Genomic DNA, 19660 nt, shown 5'->3' on the forward strand with positions numbered 1-19660 from the left:
ATTTAATTTACATTATGGGTAATAATTAAAAAACATTAGTACTAAAATCGATTTGCGCTACATACTTACAAATACAAAACTTAATGATAGTAATTTCGCTCGCCAACAATTACGGTAGTCGCATTCAAATCAGTTTTCAAAGTAATTGCGATTTTTATTTTAATGACATTAATACAATAGCCATAGCATTATAAGAATTAATTTTACCAATGTAAAAAGTATTAGTAGTCAAATAAAACCAAAGCTTGATGTCATCAAATTTTACTTTGTTATAAATACATCGAAAGTAGCTGGAATACAATATAGAAAAACATCTTAAATAATAACCGAATTTAACTCTTTAGCTGCTGAAAACTAGCAGGAAATCCAACAAGGCTTGAATTATTTTGTTTTGTTCGTGCTTGTCAAAGTAAATCAATGCAGTTGAAGACACAACACATTGAAGTAATGGTTTTAATATGGTGTATATTACAACAGTGGTTAGTTCAAACTTGTATATAATTAATAAATAATTATAAATTAATCTCAAACTTGTGTGCTATATTACTGTTTTAGTTTCATTTCATACTGAAAAGAAGAAAGATGTGAGATTATCTTATTATTAACATTATTCGGCTTGATCCATCCTGACCATAATTCAGATTCAAGTTATTTTTTAATTTCCATATATTTAATATATAGTCATTCGATATATATCAATAAAATTAAATACAGATTGAAAACATTTCATAAATATTTTCTTACTTAGTTACAGTAAGCTTAACAAACCACTTAAGAAAATATATTATTTTTAATTACATGGATTATATACATTTAATAATGATCACTGTTTACATACTAACATCACAAAACAAAATTAGTTCCTACTTATAATAAATTAACTTAAACATAAGTTAAACAATAGCCAAAGAACATTTTGTGTCTGACATAAACAATTGAGATTAAAAAGAGATTTTATAATTCCCTACAACAATACTGGAACATTCACCAATGAAAGCAACTACATTTTCTATGTGAAATTTTGCTAAGTTATTGTTTCTTTTCCTCCTTAAATAAATATCTTTGGGCCATTGAATATCCAATGCCAACTGTGAGTGCGGCTACAACAGTTCCCTGAGCTGCAACTCTGAGCTGCATTAGAAATACACTTGTGCTCATTTTACCTCGGTTTTTGAATTGGTAGGCTCCATAACCACAAACACCTATCAACCCTAGGATACCTGAAAAAGGATATTTCCACATTAATTTTATATTCCCCAATAGATAAAATATAGTTGTATGTCCATTTAAAACAAATGTACTTTACAAAAAAGAAATTAACCTGGGTATTTTGTGTGTTTTTATATAAACTAGTACTTTAGGTCACATTAGATAGGAAGTCTGTAAATAGACCACCTGGTGGGAAGTGGTCACTACTACTCATAGATATTGGCATCAAGAAACATTAATCATCACTACATTATCACATGATCAATGTACTTTGGAAAATAAGAACTAAGGTAATATGTTCTTTGTGCCTAATCACTCTCCAAGCCATAACAATATTGGGGATTGATTTTTTGGAGTAAAATATGTGATAGAAAGATTGTGCCTACTTAGATTGACTTGCACAAAGCCACTAAGAACTAAGTAAAGCTACTCATAACTTCAAAGTCAGTAAGGTTCTTTTCAAGGAAACGAAAAAATCGACATGTATCTATATAAGAATTAGTTATTTTACCTATTATCATAAAGGGCGAATCCTTTGATTTTCTTGCAAAACGCTCGGCTTGAGATTCATCACTATATTCGAAAACTTTTTCTGGATTCATTGTGAGGTTTGAAATCACTAGAAATTAATAAAATTATTAAATATTGAGTAATTTATGATAAAATATTAATTATTTGGTAAAATGATTCTAATTACATAACTTACATAATAAAATAATATGAAAATAATTATCTATATAACATGAATATATTTAATTTATCTAAATTCATTGAAATAACACCATATTTAACACTCTTCATGACAAGTTTAAAAAAAATCTGTTACCTCTTAATTCAAATTATTATAAATAGCTTCCAAGGTACTTTATTATATAATTTTTAAAAATTTCCCTAACATTGCATCACAATTTTGTATAACCTTGTCCACACTTCACAGTTCACACACCATTATATTCTAGTATTCTACTCACTTTGACATTAAACTTCATCAATTCTTCTGACACTTGACGGTCAAATGTCAATCTTTTGTTTAGGGCTGTAACATAACAAAAGTTTTAATCACGTTTAATTTATTTGTAACACTTTGATTTTTTAATTTGACCAAATTGAGGTACTTATTCAATAATATTAGCATGTCCTATGCGACTGTCCACCGCGCATGCAGATCTGCAAACATTATGTATTTGATTGCGTGATAGCCTGCTTGTAATCCGGGCAGTTTGTATTTAGGAAACTCCACGTACGTGATGAGCCCTCGCTCATGACGACATGATGAAAAATGTTGTACATGTTCTGCCTAATAGGTATGACGAGTATTCAAATCAAATCAAATCAATTTTATTCAAGTAAACTTTACAACGAAGCGTTTTTAAGAACGAAGCGAAACTCACATAGTTGCTCTTTTATTAATAAAATTGTGCTATATGCTTAATCTATATAATTAAGAAAAACATACGACCATAATTAGTAATTCAATTTAATCAGTTAGGTACTTTGTAAATAAAACTATAATCATTTTCATTACATTTCAGAGTAAATAAATAAATTTCTATGAATGAGTATTGTATTGTGTGTCTTCTCCAATCAAAAACCATAATTCGATTTTTTAGACAATTATATATTTCACTTGTGTGGTATGTAGGCATACAAAGTTACATAGCATGTGAACAAAATTGAAATTGTATTCTTTAATATCATTTATTTTAAAAACCCGTTTCTTAATAAATTAATAACCCTTAAATGTTAATTTGTAAAAGCATAAAAAAGTATAAAAAGCATAACCTATGTTAGGTTATTTCTAATTCCTAATAAACTGTACACTTAATATATATATATATATATATATTTTATAAATTAAACTTCCAAACTTCAATATTTCATCTGGAATGACTATTACATATAAATAATTTAGTACAAAAATATATCATATTTAAAAAATATATCTTGGTCCCATCCGCTACTGGTGATACAATTACTGGAGCAATAAATGCACTCGGAATCCTAGTGTTATAATTGTTATGAGTAATATCTACGGATTTCAGCTAAAATAATTTCGTAGCTTGATTCATCTATTATAAGAAAACGTTTAGCTCTTCGACTAAAATAATATATGTCTCCTGTGTAAATGTCAAACCATAAGGCATGAATATGTAAATCGTGTCTTTCTAAGCGTTTTTTTAACATTCCATACGATGCGATGTTTTGTAATTGCTGTAAAGTGTTGACCTAAAATTTAAACATAGCGTTATTGTATTGAATGTCGTAAAATAAAATATAGCTTAAATATATATTTATATATAAATTGTACCTGTGACAGTTTGTCTTCGATACAAAAATTATTTTCAGGATCGATATAAGCTACAAACTTTCTCTGCGGAGTCTCAGCAGAAAACACTATAGGTTTATCAAAATTTCCTTTAACATCTAAGAATTTATCTAAACTTGACTTCCCATGAGTACAAAGCCAAGATTTAAGTGGTGAGATTCTTCTTTGTTCCTGTGAAAATAGCCTTATGATATACAAAATCATAGCTGTAGTTAATATTACATATTTTTTAGTGTATAAAATAATTTATATGTCTACTTATTAAAATACTCACTATACTCGATTCTTTGTCACTTTTTAATTTGTAAAGAAGATTCATTGCCTTGCAGTCACTGTGGCCGCAAACAATAATATGCTTAACATCATTTAAAACACAACTAAGCTCTAAACCTGCTGGTTCACAACTTGTCATTTCATCTACAAAAGCTTGAGAATGTGGTACGAGATTTCCAGCATTCCTTACTGAAAGAAATTAAATGATTACAAAATTTATAAAAATAATCAGGGATATTAATATATGCAATGGGTTTATTAATTAAATATACAAACCAACGAACATATCACCGACAGATGTTTCCGTAAATCTTGTGGGGATCATTCTACTGTCCATACAACTATAAAATATAGCTTTTGGCTTAAAAAAGCAAAAATAGTATTAATAAAAACACAGGAAAACGGTACATAGTAATTAAATTGTATTTTTGAGAAGTTTTTTTTTTTTATATTTTATTTAATGTGTTTTATTAATTGATAATAGATATCTTACAAATATTATTTACTTTAAAAATTTTATCGTTAATTGGACCGTTCTTACTTTGTGTTTCATTTACAATATTATGACATTTACTTGTCAAGTTTATGACGTTTATGTCACAGTGAATGATTTCACAATTGTATTTTTAGGTACCTATGTACTATTAAATTAATTCAATTTCAAATTATAAAAGGGTCACGCTTTTGAAATTGATTTTGAACGATTTATTTATGAATTATCTACAACTTTAATATAAAATAATAAAGGTTAGTTTATCTACATACCACAGGATTGTCCCGAACTTGTTCAAACTGTTTAACCATGCTTGCTCTGTCTAAGACACGATATCTCATAATACCTCTTAATATTCTATCCATTTTTTAATTAAAATTAGCCTAACTTGGCTATAATTACGTCGGGAAATAGGAAGTTCGTGCATGTGTCCAGTTTAGTTTTGACGTTTCTGACCTTCATTAGCTAAGCTTATCGCGGTCGCCGTAGATTCGTTGAGGTATAGAAATAATGTAGAACGCGTATTTATTAAGCGGAGGGAGATAAACGGTCTAATTTGTTTATCTTTCGATTGCAATCTTGTTCTATGTTTATCAAATGAATATAAATTAAAACTAAACGTTTTTGAATTGTTGGTTAGCTAATATAGTACAATTTTTAATAGGGAATTTAATAACGATTAATTAAATGTTTTAAAACTGTTACTATATTAATCATTCACAGATGAATACAGAGAGTGCAATTGGTGATGCTAAAATGGAGAAACTAGGTCCTACACTTCCCATTAATCACCGTTTCTTAGAACCAGAGAAAGCAGTCAAAACAATTACAGATATGGCTATTTGGGAAAAGTCCGAAGCTTATATGGAATACACAGGCTTTATTGCCACACTCAATGAAGCAATCAAAGGAAAGCCATTGTCGGTTGACTGTAAAATTTCAAATAATGTATCAAAATTTATTAATTTATTAGAAAAAATTGATGAACTCATAGACGAGTTTCCGCCAGTTGAACAACCACAAAGGTTTGGTAACACTGCATTTAGAGATTGGCTGGCCAAGGTGAAAATAAGTTCCACTCAATTACTCCAGGAAGTTCTGGAACCTCAACTGCATTTAGCCATACCAGAGATAAAAGTGTATTTAGAGGAAAGCTTTGGCAATGCAACCAGAATTGACTATGGAACGGGACATGAAATGTCCTTTGTAATGTTCCTCTGTTGCTTATACAAAATTGGTTTCTTTGATTCTGAAGATAAAGTGGCTACTGTATTTTTTATATTTAATAAATATCTGCAAATTGCGAGAAGGCTTCAACAGACATATAGGATGGAGCCAGCTGGCAGTCATGGTGTATGGAGTTTGGATGATTATCAATTTGTTCCTTTTATATGGGGAAGCTCACAATTAATAAATCAGCCCAGAATTTATCCACCTGTAAAGTTTCTGGAAGATGACATTATCGATAAATATGCAGATGAATACATGTTTCTCTCTTGTATTAAATATATAAAAGAGGTTAAAAAAGGACCTTTTGCAGAGCACTCTAACCAGCTGTGGAGTATAAGTGCAGTTGGATCCTGGACTAAAATCAATCAGGGTTTGATCAAAATGTACAAAAAAGAAATTCTCGCCAAGTTCCCAGTTATACAGCATGTTATGTTTGGTTCCCTCCTTCCAATACGTAGATTTCCAATTCAGCAATAAAAAACTATGCCTTTTACTTTGTTTGTAGTCTAGAGTCAATATGTAAGACTTAATAATGTATTTCTCATTTCTTTGTCATAAAGAAGCCAGTAATGGAGTATTAAGTATTAATATTATTTATTTCCAATATGAGTATCTTTATACATGAAGTATTGGTTTTAATGAATTAAAAAAATGTGATATTAAATTATAAATATTCAAACATAACTTTATTCCTTAGATTAGTGAGCTGAGATTAATTCATCAATATAGTTTTTGGTTGTCTTGCAATGCTTGCTTTATAAATAAATATAATGTGTATGTAATTAGTTATTATGTTTTTGTTTATATTTAACATTTTTAAATAACAAACACAAAATTTCGACATTCAATAAAAGAAAATACATACAAATAATATAATTTATTTTACTTAACAAAAAATATAATATAATATTTGCCTCAATGACTGAATAAGTGGTAATTTTAAACTTAACTTTCTAAAATATAAAATGTCGTAGATGTTATTATTCCACACAATTTATAAATTAATAGTTGTTAGCAAAATGTGTACAGATTGTCTTTGAATTTTACATAGGTGACAAAAACTTCTCTATACAAGAAAATTCAATGAGCAACTCGCTTACTTATTCAAATACATAATACTGTAATAAATATACTAAGCCTACGTTTATTTAAAAAATAATTATAGGTAGTTTTATTTTAATCCCGCGCGGTTTCAAGTACATTACTTAATTTAAAAAAGGAATATTAGTTTTTTAATTTTCATGAACTGCTTTTGGTTTGTTGAAGTGATTATTAAAGAGAGTGTAAGCCATGCCAGCGGTCAGGGCACCCACGACGAGGCCCTGAGATATCACACGGAATTGCATCAAATACACACTCGTACTCATGGTACCTCTGTTTTTGAAAGCGTAGCCGCCATATCCGACCGCGGTTGCAAGACCAGCTAATCCTATAAAAAAATACAAATAAATTTTATATACGTAATTAATTACTGAGTACAGAAAAACTTACCGCAGGAAAGTTTAGATTTAGTTCAATTAATTAAATGAGCTTAGAGGAGATAGCAGGGTCAAGTTGTCCCCGCGAATGTTTAAATGTCACTACAAGAATGTACAGAAATATTTATAAAAAAATACGGACTAAAATTTAATCTTTGAGAAGTTATATGGTACATTGCATGACCAACATAATGCATGCGTAAATTGATATTGCTTCAATTATTATTACGATCTGTATTAACATTGCAACTACAGTAATTATTTATGTCTTTTTACTACCTACGCGTATTTAAGACGTATCAATTAATTTTAATTTGTCACCGCCTCGAAAGACGTAAAGTAGCTGTAGTTTTTGAAAACAATAGCTGGTAATGTTATTTGAAATGGTAGAAATGTGAATATTACACGTCATAAGAAACATGACGTATTAGCGTGAAAAATTCCCATCGTAGCATTATCGTTAGTGGTTAAAATACTTGTCTGAACTTTTAAAATTTTCTATATCCGACTCTGACCATACGAAATAAAAGTATTAGATGCTAACAAAAGGAATTTATAGTTAACTACATTTTAACTTACCAATTACCATAAAGGGGGATTCCTTAGACTTTCTCGCTAACTTTTCGGCATGTGATTCTTCGTGATAATCAAAAACTGGTTTCTCTTGAGCCATGATTAATTTAATAGACCTTAAAATAAATAGTTTTTGTTAGTAACTACTAAGAGCAGGGAAGAATTTAATTGTTCTTTAAAAATAATAGTACAAATTTAATGAATAAGTAGATGAGGGCACTAAAAGTATAGTTACTCAGTTATTAATTTGAGTTAAATGAGTTAAAAACATGAGTATTGTTAACGACAAATTTCATAGAAATTCTGCCACATGTGTATTCCACCAACCCGCATTGGAACAGCGTGGTGGAATATGTTCCAAACCTTCTCCTCAAAGGGAGAGGAGGCCTTTAGCCCAGCAGTGGGAATTTACAGGCTGCTGTTGTAGGAACGCCTCATTCGTTCCAAGAAAGAAATCGAAGATTAATTCCGTCCTACAGTTAACGCTAGTTTATTGGTCCATAATATTTTTTCTTACTTGATTACATCGGTATCGGTTTAAATAATCTAAGAACAGATATACAATACAAAAACGTACTATATAATAATACAAACTTAATCTATTATATTATGAGATACAGATAATTTCAAACTTTGCACAATAATTGAAAATTACATCTGTGCGCCAAATTGTAATATTCTTGATATATACTTATATCACGAGAATATTATACTACAGTTATTATAAATTTTATACAATTACTGTTATTTCAATTGAATAAAATACAAGAACATCCTCTTCAATTATAATATTAATCATAAATAAATATACTTCAAAACTGAATAAAATATAAAATTTCACTTTATTTTATAACTAAAATTAAAATTGAGTATGACGTGTATATAAAAAGTCTTATTTTTTTACGGTAACGTTATATGAAAGTTACTTTAGTCCTTGGTAATATTTGTTAACTTACGCTGATGTAACAAGTTCCTACTGTTCCTAGAGTAATCTTAATCTTGTATCACGTCACTATAAGAACTACGCTAACGAATACAAATAAATGTGAACAACTCAGACGGTAATCAAAGACTATGTAATGTACGTATCGAAGAGTACGTAATAAAAAACTTAGGTAGCAAATATTTTATCGTAATCTGTATAAGGAAAAGGAATATAATAAAGATTATGAATCAGTTTCAATATTGCTATTGGCTCTCCATTGATGGTTTTGTAACGTATTCAAATATGCCATTACCTCTCATTGTGCAATGTACTATGTAATTTATTATGAATACTCGTGTAACTTTTTATTGAATTTACGCAATACCTATAAATGAACTCTTGCTTACTTTAGTTTTCGATAATATCAGATCGAGTAATGTAGACGTACGTAATAGACGTAAGGCAGATAAGTGCTTGAACCAGTACGTTTATCTGTTTGCAAATAATTGTTATATTTTGTGTGAAATATATACCTAAATTTATATTTCAAATTGTTTGTATTTAATTCTGTTAATGTACTTATTTGTGTATATAGCCAATTTATTTAATCAGATGATCGGTATTGAAATCTTATATTTTGTTATCAGATATGTTTGGTTGACTATTTTATCAGATAGATGTTACAGGAAAAATCTATTTGTACATTCGTTCATTACGTATTGATTATTTAATCTTTTCAATGAGGGTAAATACCAACCCTTGGAGTTTTGTGTAGGTTTATTGTAAATAAAAAAGTAACATAGTTTAACCATTTTTTTTATTTAATATGCTGAATTTCGTAACTGCAAAGTAGAATAACAATATTTTACCAACATATAGCTTATAAATAGAAGTGTTTACATTTTTAACACTAATAAGGTTTTACTCAAAAACAATTACGGTCTTACTTAAAAAATGTTGTGTAGTGGTGTTTAGTTAAAGATTGATGTTTTTTCATATCTGATTTCACACGAGAGAAAAAGGCAGCATTGTTTAACTAATCAGCCTAACACAACATTACTAAATAAATCCATTAAATTTCAAGTTAAAATATCCTTTAAAAAGTTAATTATTCAATTTAACAATTGTTTATATGTTTGATATGAGATTTTACTAATGATTTAATTGATATTATATTCTAGGGCCTGGCAACCTTAAGCTACAAATCATAATAAATCACAGATCAAAACTTACATTTAAAATAGAAAAAACAGATAAAGGCATTTTGTTAACTTGTTAAATAAGCAGTAGCAATTGAAATAGTTTATATTAGATTGAACATAACAAATAATTTACTTGAGCTTTTCTATGATGATCAGAGTGGGGGTAGGAAGGTGTTTTATCATTTTTGTCAATAAGCTAGTGGATTATTATTAAAAGTAAACAAATAAACTTACATATCTATCTTAAATAATTTTAAGGTCTAAACAATTCTAAATAAAACAATTTTTTTTGTGGATATGGTAACTACAAATTAAAAATATTTTCTTGATGGTGACCATTAACAACTTTTTATACATCTGACCTTTTTATACATTTTACATTTTTGTCTACAGTAGAGAACATGAGGAATTATTATAAAAAAATAATAAATAAGTGTCATGTATATATTAAAAGACACATATATAAATAATTTTATGTTTTATATATTACTAAGAGTAGTTATTTCTTTATTTTTTCAATATAAAGAAGTTTTAATAACGTCATAAATTCATTGCATTCAATTTAACTCATGTGCTGTGCACAAAACTAACTTTAAGTTAAATAATTTCCATATAACGTTTTTTCATACACAAATTTATGTAAGAAACATATTTTTCCTGTGTCGATTATTATACACCAATTATCCGATTTCTTTGAAACTTACTTTTTACAGTTGGTGGCATTTCGTCATGGTTTTTGCCAAAGTATAATCTTTGTTTAAAAAAAAATATATATACGTTACCAACTCTTTAGGTACCTAGTACACATATTTCCAAAAAAGCATAATATTACAGTTTATATAATCTGTATATCAAAATTACCTAATTAATCTGTGCAAATTAAAAATCATTTAATATGTATATTTGTCTCGCTTTGGCAAGGAGATTGAGATATTGTAGATGCGGAGTTCTTATTTGACCTTTCACTGATACTGGCTGGGGGCACTCGATGAAACCTTTTCAAGTTTTTCAAAGTGCTTCCTAGCATTTCGAATGTTGATGAGGGTAGCTTCGGACGGTATTTTAGGGTCCGACATCTCGACCATGACGTATGTGTTGCTTGTGAACCCGTCTATGAATGCCGCAAATACACTGTTTCGCACCTTAAAGTAAAATATTATTATCATATTGGTAATATGTAAATACAGAAAATTGAAGGAGAATATCTAGGGTATTGTCTAGCATTTGTCCTGGGCACCGGTGAGTCCCACAGTGAAGTGAAGTGGGGGGGGGGGTCACCCCACCAATTCACGCGGTTGAAACGCGCAATGCGTTTTTCCAGCAAGAAAAAAGGGCAATGTCTTGCCTATGCGTTGCCGGCTTTAAAGAAAAGAGTAAACTCGTTACTTGAAGGTTTTTAAGTCATATCGGTTTGGAAAAGTCGGCTGATGTTAAAAGGTACACAGTACTTGTGTGAGGCTGGAAATTCCTTCTGGGAATTCCATATATCGAAACACATCTAAAACACTGAATATTGTTTGGGTACATCAAAATATCCAAAATACGGTAACATTAAAATTTGATTCATTCGCCCTGTCACTTTTTAAACCATCTTGTGAGAAAGAGATGAAACGAATTCTACTCCTATATCCAATAGATAAGGTGACATTTCAATTTGAACTGACCCCTTTGAAGGATTTGGAGATTTTTTTTTTTTTAGTATTGTTTACTGTCTGTGTCTACTATGTCAAATTTATATGCCAAATATTCATTAGTGTTATGATATTATGAGATACGCGTCGGCTTGTGACCCTTAAAAGTGAGTTTTCGTTTTTGCAATGTCGAAATTTATAAGCAAAGAATATGCAATAATTTTGTTTGCGGAATCAATTTTCTGCTGCGGATACGTTGAGGATGGTGCAGAAAGCCTTTGGCGGTGAGGCTATGCCTAAAAAAAAATTACATGTGGTGAGTGAGGTGAGTTCTGAGCCAGCCAGTCGAGCGTCCTGTGCAAACATCGACCTCAACTGACGAATATCACGTCCAACAAATCATAGATTTGGTGTTTAAAAACCGTCGATTAACGATTAGGCACTTTGCTGATGAAATTGGCATATTGGGTGGCTCGGTCAATACGGTTGAAGTGTGTGAAATGATTCTTTCTGACTATTAAGATAAGACGAAATGCATGATCACTTGCGACGCGACTTGGATCAATGCTTCCGACCCCAAAACAACCGATCAATACTGCGAATATTGTGCCAAAGGAGAGCCGAAACCAAAAAAACCACGCCAAAGTTGCTCAAAAATCAAGGTCATGTATACCGTTTTCTTCGATTATCGTGGTGTTATGCATTGTGAATTCCTTCCGCCGGGTCAAACAGTAAACAAGTAATATTATTTGACCGTTATGCATCGTTTGCATAACGCTATACGCCTAAAAAGACCGGAATCGTGGAAAGACAATTCTTGATTTTTACATAACGATAACTGCACTCGTCTTTCGTGATCATTTTCCCAAAAAGTCAACCCATATTGTCCCGCAACCACCGTATTCACCTGATCTAGCACCGTGCGACTTCTAACTGTTCAGCAAGCTCAAAAGACTGCTACGGGGACACCGTTTTGATATGATAGAGATTAAAGCCGAAGCGAAGACAGAACTGAAGGCCATCTCGGAAAGTGATTATAATCAGTGTTTCGAAGATTGGAACATCCGTTAGCATCTTTTATGGCGATTAAATTGATTTGGGAGAATAAATAAAAAAATCAAAATATATACATTGTCATCTTATTTTTTGGACACGGTAGTAAACCGATTTGGATATCACTTCGTTTCATCTCTTTCTCACATATCGTACAATGTAAAGCTAAACAAAGACAGGACGATATATGAAATCGAATGTCAACACCGATATTTAATCAAAATATCCGTAACACAACCGATTTCACTTAAATCAGATATCACCCATGCCTACTCTTTGAAGGATTACACGTGATTGGTCCGTCCGTTTATTCTTTTCTTCTATTGGCCTCTCGCTTGTCATTCGAACTTGCCTATTTGTGGTCATGACTCGTGCACAGTAATTAATAATTATACTTACTTCCATGCTTTGAAATTGTGCTGCCAGCTTGGAACACGACAGTTTGAATTGTTTTACAATGTTGGAGACTTTTTCAAAACGATGCGCGTCTCGGTGCGGTCGCCGTTGACAGTGCGACACGACTAAGAATGTTGCCCGTTCAAATAAAAGCACCTACAAATAAAAATGTAAAAAATATTTAAAACACATTGTTATTGATGTTATTATATTTATATTCCAATGTATAAATTGATTTAATCCATAGCAAACAAGCCATAATAAGCAATAGAAAGCATTGTATCATTCAGCTTCAACTTTTTTTACAGGGTTCTCATTCTAAGGTCTTATTACAATAACAGGCAAGTGTTTGAGATTGAGTATAATAATGATTTAAAGGTAGTCCCTCATGGACTCAAAATTATTATTTATCAGTCTAGTTACTAATGTACCTTATGATTTAAATTATTTATTAGAAGATATTACAATTATATCACTGTTTAGGATCAAAAGAAGTAATTTTATTTTTCTGTCTAAAAAATCTTAGTGAACACTTAAAATAGTCATATCTAATTGAACATAACAAATAAAATTTATTCAATTTAAATAAAAAATAAATAAAAGTATAAATAATTCTCTAAAAATATTAAATCTAGTTCATAGTTTAAATATGACATATTATTGTATGATATTATTACCTCATCAGCATCTACTATTGCTGCAAATTGCTTGAGTGATGATTCTAGTGCCTTAACATTGGGTATTAATTTGTATACTATGCTTGACCAGGCCCTGGAAATAAAAAATGTGTGGTTCATATTATTGTTTTATATATATTTATTATTTCATTTGAAATGGTAGATGGTGGATGGTGGATGGTAAGTACTATGTAGTCAAAACATTCTCTAGACAATGCAAGAAATATTAACCAATATTACATTGTCAATGCATCATTAACCTTTGGAATCACGATATTTCATATGCCTTGAACTCACTTAGTTTTCAAATTGTAACAAAACAATATTAAATATCACTGGTATTATAAAAGTATCCTTTTTAATTATATGTAATATGTTATAGAAGTTTGAATGTCAGTTTCTACCTTAATATAACCAAGAGCAAGCACTAAGCTTTATAAACTTACTTATAAAGTGTTTCATCCCATATACTAGTTCTAAAACAGGTACATTCGAGTGGTTTAGAAAGTCTTATCAAATCTTCCTCGCGTGTTTTGAAGATCTCCTCCCGTCGCTCCTCAGCCACAAGGTCCATTTTATGAACTAAGCAGAATATTCTGGCTTCTGGTGAATTCTGTGAAAAGTATTATTTAAGATAACAATTCATTATTTACACACATCTTATATGTTGTATTTGTTTAAGTCACAATCAACATTACTGACTCACTAACCTAGTAAGTTAGGCTACTGTTGAAAATATAAAATGTTATCATTGCATCATAATATGATTTATATTTGAATAAAATAACAATTTTACTCATATTCCAGATAATTTCCCACAATCTGTCTGCATTATTAAAAGAATTTTCTTTGAATTTTGTATAATAAAAGATGTTTGATTTAACTTTATCAATACAAGTAAGTAAAAATAGTAATACATAGTTTATTTATTCAAGGCAATATGCATAAGTTTTGAGTTTTAGCAAATAGTTTACTTTGATATTATTAGGAAACAAAGTAAATTATAACTCAGAAAATAGTTATGAGTAACAATAATATTATACGCATATTTATTTCAAGGTCACGAAAAAGATGCTATTTTAGATATCAAGGCCAAAAAATGAAGACTTTTATAGATTATTTCATAAGGTTAAATATTTTGATATATATGATGACTAACTTTTTTCGAATCTATCCACATCAATATAAATTAGATTAAGCTGGCTATAGATGTTATTATTATTACACAGGCACCATAGACAAGTTTAATTGTAACAACAAAAATACAGTTTCCACTTTATGTGGTTTCAAAAGTCAATTATAAATATAGTTTATAGTTTTGTATTGTGAAATACCTGTAGAATGGCTTCTAAGCATGACTGGTAGTAGTGCATATCTTTTTCCATTTCCCTGCTCTCAACATCAAAAACATATATCAAGACTTCAACATTTCTGAAGATATTATCCCTCTGTGATGCAAAGTAGTTCTCCATGAAGGCTTCTTGACCTCCACAATCCCATAAATTAAGAACAAGGTTGCCAAGAAATCGTACATGAGAATGTTCAACATCAACTGGAAGGAAAGAAGGTTTAACTTCTTATAACACAAATAAAATAAAAACAAATAATAAAAATATTTTTTAAAGATCTGTATTGTTATCTATAATAAATTATTTTAAAGTAATAATATCTAAATTATAATGAATTATGAATATTATGAATGTGATAGTCTGGTAGATTTAAATGCGATACTATCTGTTGTAAAAGTTTGTTATTGTCTTTCATATAAGTGTAATATATACAAACAATATATGAATCATATCCTCTGTAATGGGACAAAGAATAAATTATTTTTCTAATTGGAATCTCTTACTTGTTGCACCTAGCCTCCTTGTGTCTCTTGCTATGTAGTTGGCAAATATAATAGACCTCATGCTTGTCTTTCCAGAACCACTTTTCCCCATCAATAATACCTTTAAATTCCATAAAATGTATCATTATATGCTGTCAGAAATAATATTAAAAATTATTTTTAATAAAATATTAGATGAGTTACCTTTTTCTTCATGTTGATGAACTATTGGGTCAGGGTCCAAGATCAAAGCAACTTTTATTATTGGAAATTTCTTCTAAAACTTTTGCGATTATTATCAACTTATTTCTAATACAGTTACAAGGTATGGTATTGGTTTTTAAGACCTATAGAGTATGTGCCTTCAATTATTGATGAAAATTTTAAAAAGAAGGCGTTACGATTTAATTATTATCCAAATGATATGATTGCGAGTGAAATTTGTAACAATGTTCGTATCTGTGTGACAATTCTTGACAATTAATGGAATGTTGTAAGTTTTTAGTTTATAGGTGTTGTAACCTTTTATTAATGTACCTACAAAGATATGACAAATGAAATATAGTTCATAGTTTGATACGGATATTACAATTAAACAATGATTACATTATTAAAATCTGTTTATGAAATCTGTTGTGAATTTTTTATAGTGCGATTTGTTCTTTGATCTGATATATAAGATTAAAAGATAACTTGTAATAAAAGTTGCCTGATTAATTGTATAAACGTAGTTTTTAACAAGTTAGGTAGCTAATTACATTTTACTTATAGTAATTTTAAATAATTCTAAATTGTATAAAATATATTACAATTATACATCTTTTTGAACGTAATGTTTTTATCGAAATTTATGGAGTTGAGTACACACTGACATTAAATGTCAAAAAGGCACCAAATTGTTTCGAAGAAACTTCAAGAAACGTGTAAAAAATAAAAAAATAAATATGAGTGTTCAGAATTGAGAATTAAAATAAAAAAAATCGTTAATATGGCTCGCCATCGTAATGTAAGAAACCGCAACTATTCTGATGACTACGATTACGATGATGTTTATGGGCACTCTGTTGAGGAGGACAGCTGTTTATCACCAAGTGATACAGCACAATGGATGTATGATCGTTCCCGAAATCAGCAGGCTATATCGAACTTTTTAGATAACCATAATGACATTCAAGAGGAGGCTGAAGATTTGCCTGAACCTTCAGTTCGATCATTAGATCGTCGGGAATCTATGGATTTACGTGGCCTTAATTTGAACGAAGAAGATGAAGCTAAACTTATGTCCTGTCTTGATGAATTGCGCAATGTTTTAGGTGACACGATACCGGAAAATGTATTAGTACAATCAGTGCTGACTCATAAATTTAATTATAATAAGGCATTGGATGAAATATTGAACAATAAAAGCAAAGATGAAGACAAATGTAAGCCACAGCCCGCAATACCAGTCCCTACAGTTCTTATTGAACCTATTAAGGCACCAATATTAACAACAGGAGATAAAACACCCAAGGTAATTGCTACAAAAATAGAACCAAGCAAAGTGGCTGTGATCAAAGGCTTCAAAATTGAAGATGAAAGTACTAAGAGTTGTCCACAAACGCCAAGAGATCAATCACCAGCTAACAGAGATAGAACACCTTCCAGGCTTGAACAAGCAGATGAAAATAAAGTTATTATAAAAATAAAAGAAAACAAAAGTGATCCAAACACACAATTTCTTAATGAAAGAGGCTCTGATAAAGATCATTTGTATATAGTTGTCATAGGTCATGTCGATGCTGGGAAGTCTACATTGATGGGTCGAATATTATGTGAATTAGGTGAAGTTAGCCAAAGGACATTACATAAGTATGAACAAGAGAGTAAGAAAATTGGAAAACAAAGCTTTATGTATGCCTGGGTACTGGATGAAACTGGAGAGGAGAGGGTAAGAGGAATTACTATGGATGTAGGGAGGGCCCAGTTTGAGACTAAAACGAAGAAAGTAATCATCTTAGATGCTCCAGGACATGCTGATTTCATTCCTAACATGATTACAGGTGCAGGTCAAGCTGATGTTGCACTTTTGGTTGTGGATGCAACCAGAGGTGAATTTGAATCAGGTTTTGAACTCGGTGGACAAACTCGAGAACATGCCCTACTTGTTAGATCCTTAGGAGTAAACCAGCTTGCTGTTGCAGTGAATAAATTGGATACCACCAACTGGTCTCAGGAAAGATTTGATGAAATAACTAAAAAACTTAAGGCATTCTTGAAACAGGCTGGTTTTAAAGATTCAGATGTGACATTTGTACCTTGTTCAGGTTTGACTGGGGAGAACTTAGTCAAAAATTCAGAAGAGCCTGAATTACTGAAGTGGTATAGTGGGCCTTGCTTACTTGATGTTATTGATAAGTTTAATGTACCTCAAAGAGTAGTATCAAAACCTTTACGCATGTCCATCAATGATGTGTTTAAAGGCACTGGTTCTGGTTTTTGTGTGGCTGGTCGTATTGAAAATGGTGTCATAAATAAGGGTGATAAAGTTTTGGTCTGTCCCACAAAAGAAATGGCAGAGGTTCGCAGTTTAAGTATAAACGACATGGTAAATAATGTAGCATTTGCAGGTGATCAAGTTAGTGTAACTCTGTCTGGAGTTGAAATGCAGAATGTTTCAATTGGTTACATATTAAGCGATCCAATCCAACAAGTGCCGGTTACCTCAAGATTTGAAGCTAGATTGGTTGTTTTCAATGTAAAGGTCCCTATAACGAAAGGCTTTCCAGTTCTTATTCATCACCAGTCTTTAGTGGAGTCTGCAAATATTATTAAACTAAAGGCATTACTTAATAAAAGTACCGGAGAAGTTTTGAAGAAAAAGCCTAGGTGTCTTGGAAACAATTCAGTAGCAGTAGTAGATATAGAAGTTTGCAGGCCAATTTGTGTTGAGCGATACAAGGATGTAAAGGAGCTTGGGCGCGTAATGTTACGTGTGGCGGGAGTAACAATAGCTGCTGGTCTCGTTACAGATATCTTTACAACTTGATTGATCTGATAATACAATAATTAAAATGGCTTCTAATAACAACAATATTTTGTAGCTAAACTTGTGCCCATAATTCAGGTGCTAGGAATTGTCAATAGATACACCTGAATGTTTTTTGTACAATAATGTATCGTGCTATACATATAGAATGGTTATAATTATTGCTAAATAGTATGTTTATTTATATAATGCTAATAAATGTTGATATCTACTTTTTTGAGTTTTATTTATTTTTTATTTAGTTGTGTCTATCTTAAACGATTATTTTATTAAAGTAGGTTTTTGTAAAGAAACATAGAATATGGTCATTGGACCAAATAGTCTTATTTTATAATTCTACTACTCATTTTTAAATGAAGCAAAATGAAAAACATTGTTATCATTACGGTATTTGGAAATAAAAATGTCAATTATCACGGATGTCTGTCTGTGCTTGTTCTTCTATAATGTATAAATCTTTAACGAATACAATATTTTTCGTGATTTTAATAATTTAATGTTATATTGTGTCTATTTGTTATGAGACTGATCAATCTATGTACGTAGAATCATCATCGATGCTATAGACTATTTTATTTCTCAATTTCTTTGATACTATATTATTTATTTTATGCGCAGCGAATAGGATAAGTTACAGTTATTATATACATCTTCTCCTTTTTTTCAATCATTTTTAATAGGTAGCAAGTAGAGAGAAGTATTTTTTTTTAATAATCATTTTTGAAAATGAGCGCTCTCCAATCTGTAGTGCAGTTCTACATCACGGCGTTAAGTACACTATCAACGTAATTTTAACGTTTGGAAATATGTCTTTAAATTTTATTTTTTTATGTATCACACAAATTAGTTTAACTTTTAAATATACTTAAGATAATTTTTGTTCAAAATGGTACATTGCGAATAAGATTAACTTAAGATTCAATTTGTTTCGAAGTGTTTACAATATTAGCTTATTCTTTCGTTACATTGAAGGTGCAAGAAAGGTTTAGATTAAAAACATGGTCATACCAATACGTTTTATTCATTAAATACAAAAAATTATGTCATACATATGTTTTAAAATAATTCCCAACAAGTGCGAGTTGAACTCGCGTGAAGAGGGTTCCGTGCGATGTTACCTATCATGTTTGTGGCTTATTTTTTTCATTAAATATTCATCTACAAACCGATTCAACAAAACTTAACATTGAAGTTAAAAAATATGTTCTCCCACACATTCCACCTGCAAATGTAAGTTGGTACGCACAATATTGAGTGATTTACCATGTTATTTTAATATCATGGACTTCTTATAGGTTTTCCTGTAATCTATAAGGTGAAAACTAATTTCTGTAT

General features: G+C 30.3%; 6 protein-coding genes across 11 annotated transcripts; 2 read left to right on the plus strand and 4 right to left on the minus strand.

The window, feature by feature from the left end:
• Window positions 1–245: 245 nt before the first annotated feature.
• Window positions 246–2215, minus strand: LOC124535994 (HIG1 domain family member 1A, mitochondrial). Its single transcript, XM_047112373.1, has 3 exons — window positions 2036–2215; window positions 1721–1828; window positions 246–1220 (listed from the first exon to the last, which is right to left on the minus strand). Exons 2-3 carry the CDS (start codon window positions 1809–1811, stop codon window positions 1030–1032), a joined length of 282 nt encoding a protein of 93 aa, XP_046968329.1. The 5' UTR covers window positions 1812–1828; window positions 2036–2215; the 3' UTR covers window positions 246–1029.
• A 473-nt stretch (window positions 2216–2688) lies between these two features.
• Window positions 2689–4748, minus strand: LOC124535946 (beta carbonic anhydrase 1). Its single transcript, XM_047112365.1, has 5 exons — window positions 4574–4748; window positions 4085–4169; window positions 3810–3997; window positions 3518–3706; window positions 2689–3435 (listed from the first exon to the last, which is right to left on the minus strand). The coding sequence occupies exons 1-5, from the start codon at window positions 4664–4666 to the stop codon at window positions 3226–3228; spliced, it is 765 nt and encodes a 254-aa protein (XP_046968321.1). The 5' UTR covers window positions 4667–4748; the 3' UTR covers window positions 2689–3225.
• Window positions 4388–6690, plus strand: LOC124535925 (serine/threonine-protein phosphatase 2A activator-like). 4 transcript variants are annotated; one of them, XM_047112329.1, is made up of 2 exons: window positions 4388–4555; window positions 5025–6690. In XM_047112329.1, the coding sequence occupies exon 2, from the start codon at window positions 5025–5027 to the stop codon at window positions 6006–6008; it is 984 nt and encodes a 327-aa protein (XP_046968285.1). In that variant the 5' UTR covers window positions 4388–4555; the 3' UTR covers window positions 6009–6690. The 4 variants fall into 4 exon arrangements, with proteins under 4 accessions (XP_046968285.1, XP_046968301.1, XP_046968291.1 ...); XM_047112345.1 differs by having other exon boundaries at window positions 4418–4438; XM_047112335.1 differs by lacking the exon at window positions 4388–4555 and adding an exon at window positions 4660–4800.
• LOC124535958 (HIG1 domain family member 1A, mitochondrial-like) lies at window positions 6394–8736 on the minus strand. Of its 3 annotated transcripts, none has more exons than XM_047112371.1 (3): window positions 8509–8736; window positions 7589–7698; window positions 6394–6960 (listed from the first exon to the last, which is right to left on the minus strand). In XM_047112371.1, the coding sequence occupies exons 2-3, from the start codon at window positions 7680–7682 to the stop codon at window positions 6764–6766; spliced, it is 291 nt and encodes a 96-aa protein (XP_046968327.1). In that variant the 5' UTR covers window positions 7683–7698; window positions 8509–8736; the 3' UTR covers window positions 6394–6763. The 3 variants fall into 3 exon arrangements, with proteins under 3 accessions (XP_046968327.1, XP_046968326.1, XP_046968328.1); XM_047112370.1 differs by having other exon boundaries at window positions 8539–8724; XM_047112372.1 differs by lacking the exon at window positions 8509–8736 and adding an exon at window positions 8100–8319.
• Window positions 8737–9307: 571 nt separating this feature from the next.
• On the minus strand, window positions 9308–15786 carry LOC124535739 (ras-related GTP-binding protein A). Its single transcript, XM_047112055.1, has 7 exons — window positions 15502–15786; window positions 15319–15418; window positions 14801–15018; window positions 13913–14079; window positions 13467–13560; window positions 12793–12945; window positions 9308–10851 (listed from the first exon to the last, which is right to left on the minus strand). Exons 1-7 carry the CDS (start codon window positions 15511–15513, stop codon window positions 10672–10674), a joined length of 924 nt encoding a protein of 307 aa, XP_046968011.1. The 5' UTR covers window positions 15514–15786; the 3' UTR covers window positions 9308–10671.
• Window positions 15787–16161: 375 nt separating this feature from the next.
• On the plus strand, window positions 16162–18536 carry LOC124535728 (protein HBS1). Its single transcript, XM_047112044.1, has one exon. The coding sequence runs from the start codon at window positions 16286–16288 to the stop codon at window positions 18323–18325; it is 2040 nt and encodes a 679-aa protein (XP_046968000.1). The 5' UTR covers window positions 16162–16285; the 3' UTR covers window positions 18326–18536.
• Window positions 18537–19660: the final 1124 nt, after the last annotated feature.

This window comes from Vanessa cardui, chromosome 2, assembly GCF_905220365.1.
Source record: "Vanessa cardui chromosome 2, ilVanCard2.1, whole genome shotgun sequence".
In the NCBI taxonomy this organism is placed as follows: domain Eukaryota; kingdom Metazoa; phylum Arthropoda; class Insecta; order Lepidoptera; family Nymphalidae; genus Vanessa; species Vanessa cardui.

Excerpts from the sequence above, each read along its gene's own strand:
- LOC124535994 (XM_047112373.1), bottom strand. The coding sequence starts at position 1,811 with ATGAATCCAGAAAAAGTTTTCGAATATAGTGATGAATCTCAAGCCGAG. Across the intron at positions 1,221-1,720 it reads TTCGCCCTTTATGATAATAG|GTATCCTAGGGTTGATAGGT; the intron begins GTAAAATAACTA and ends ATCCTTTTTCAG.
- LOC124535739 (XM_047112055.1), bottom strand. Across the intron at positions 15,019-15,318 it reads AAGGAGGCTAGGTGCAACAA|TTGATGTTGAACATTCTCAT; the intron begins GTAAGAGATTCC and ends CTTTCCTTCCAG. Across the intron at positions 14,080-14,800 it reads GCTTAGAAGCCATTCTACAG|AATTCACCAGAAGCCAGAAT; the intron begins GTATTTCACAAT and ends TACTTTTCACAG.
- LOC124535728 (XM_047112044.1), top strand. The coding sequence starts at position 16,286 with ATGGCTCGCCATCGTAATGTAAGAAACCGCAACTATTCTGATGACTAC.
- LOC124535958 (XM_047112371.1), bottom strand. The coding sequence starts at position 7,682 with ATGGCTCAAGAGAAACCAGTTTTTGATTATCACGAAGAATCACATGCC. Across the intron at positions 6,961-7,588 it reads ATCCCCCTTTATGGTAATTG|GATTAGCTGGTCTTGCAACC; the intron begins GTAAGTTAAAAT and ends ATTTTTTTATAG.
- LOC124535925 (XM_047112329.1), top strand. The coding sequence starts at position 5,025 with ATGAATACAGAGAGTGCAATTGGTGATGCTAAAATGGAGAAACTAGGT.
- LOC124535946 (XM_047112365.1), bottom strand. The coding sequence starts at position 4,666 with ATGGATAGAATATTAAGAGGTATTATGAGATATCGTGTCTTAGACAGA. Across the intron at positions 4,170-4,573 it reads AAGTTCGGGACAATCCTGTG|CCAAAAGCTATATTTTATAG; the intron begins GTATGTAGATAA and ends TGCTTTTTTAAG. Across the intron at positions 3,998-4,084 it reads TGTCGGTGATATGTTCGTTG|TAAGGAATGCTGGAAATCTC; the intron begins GTTTGTATATTT and ends AATTTCTTTCAG.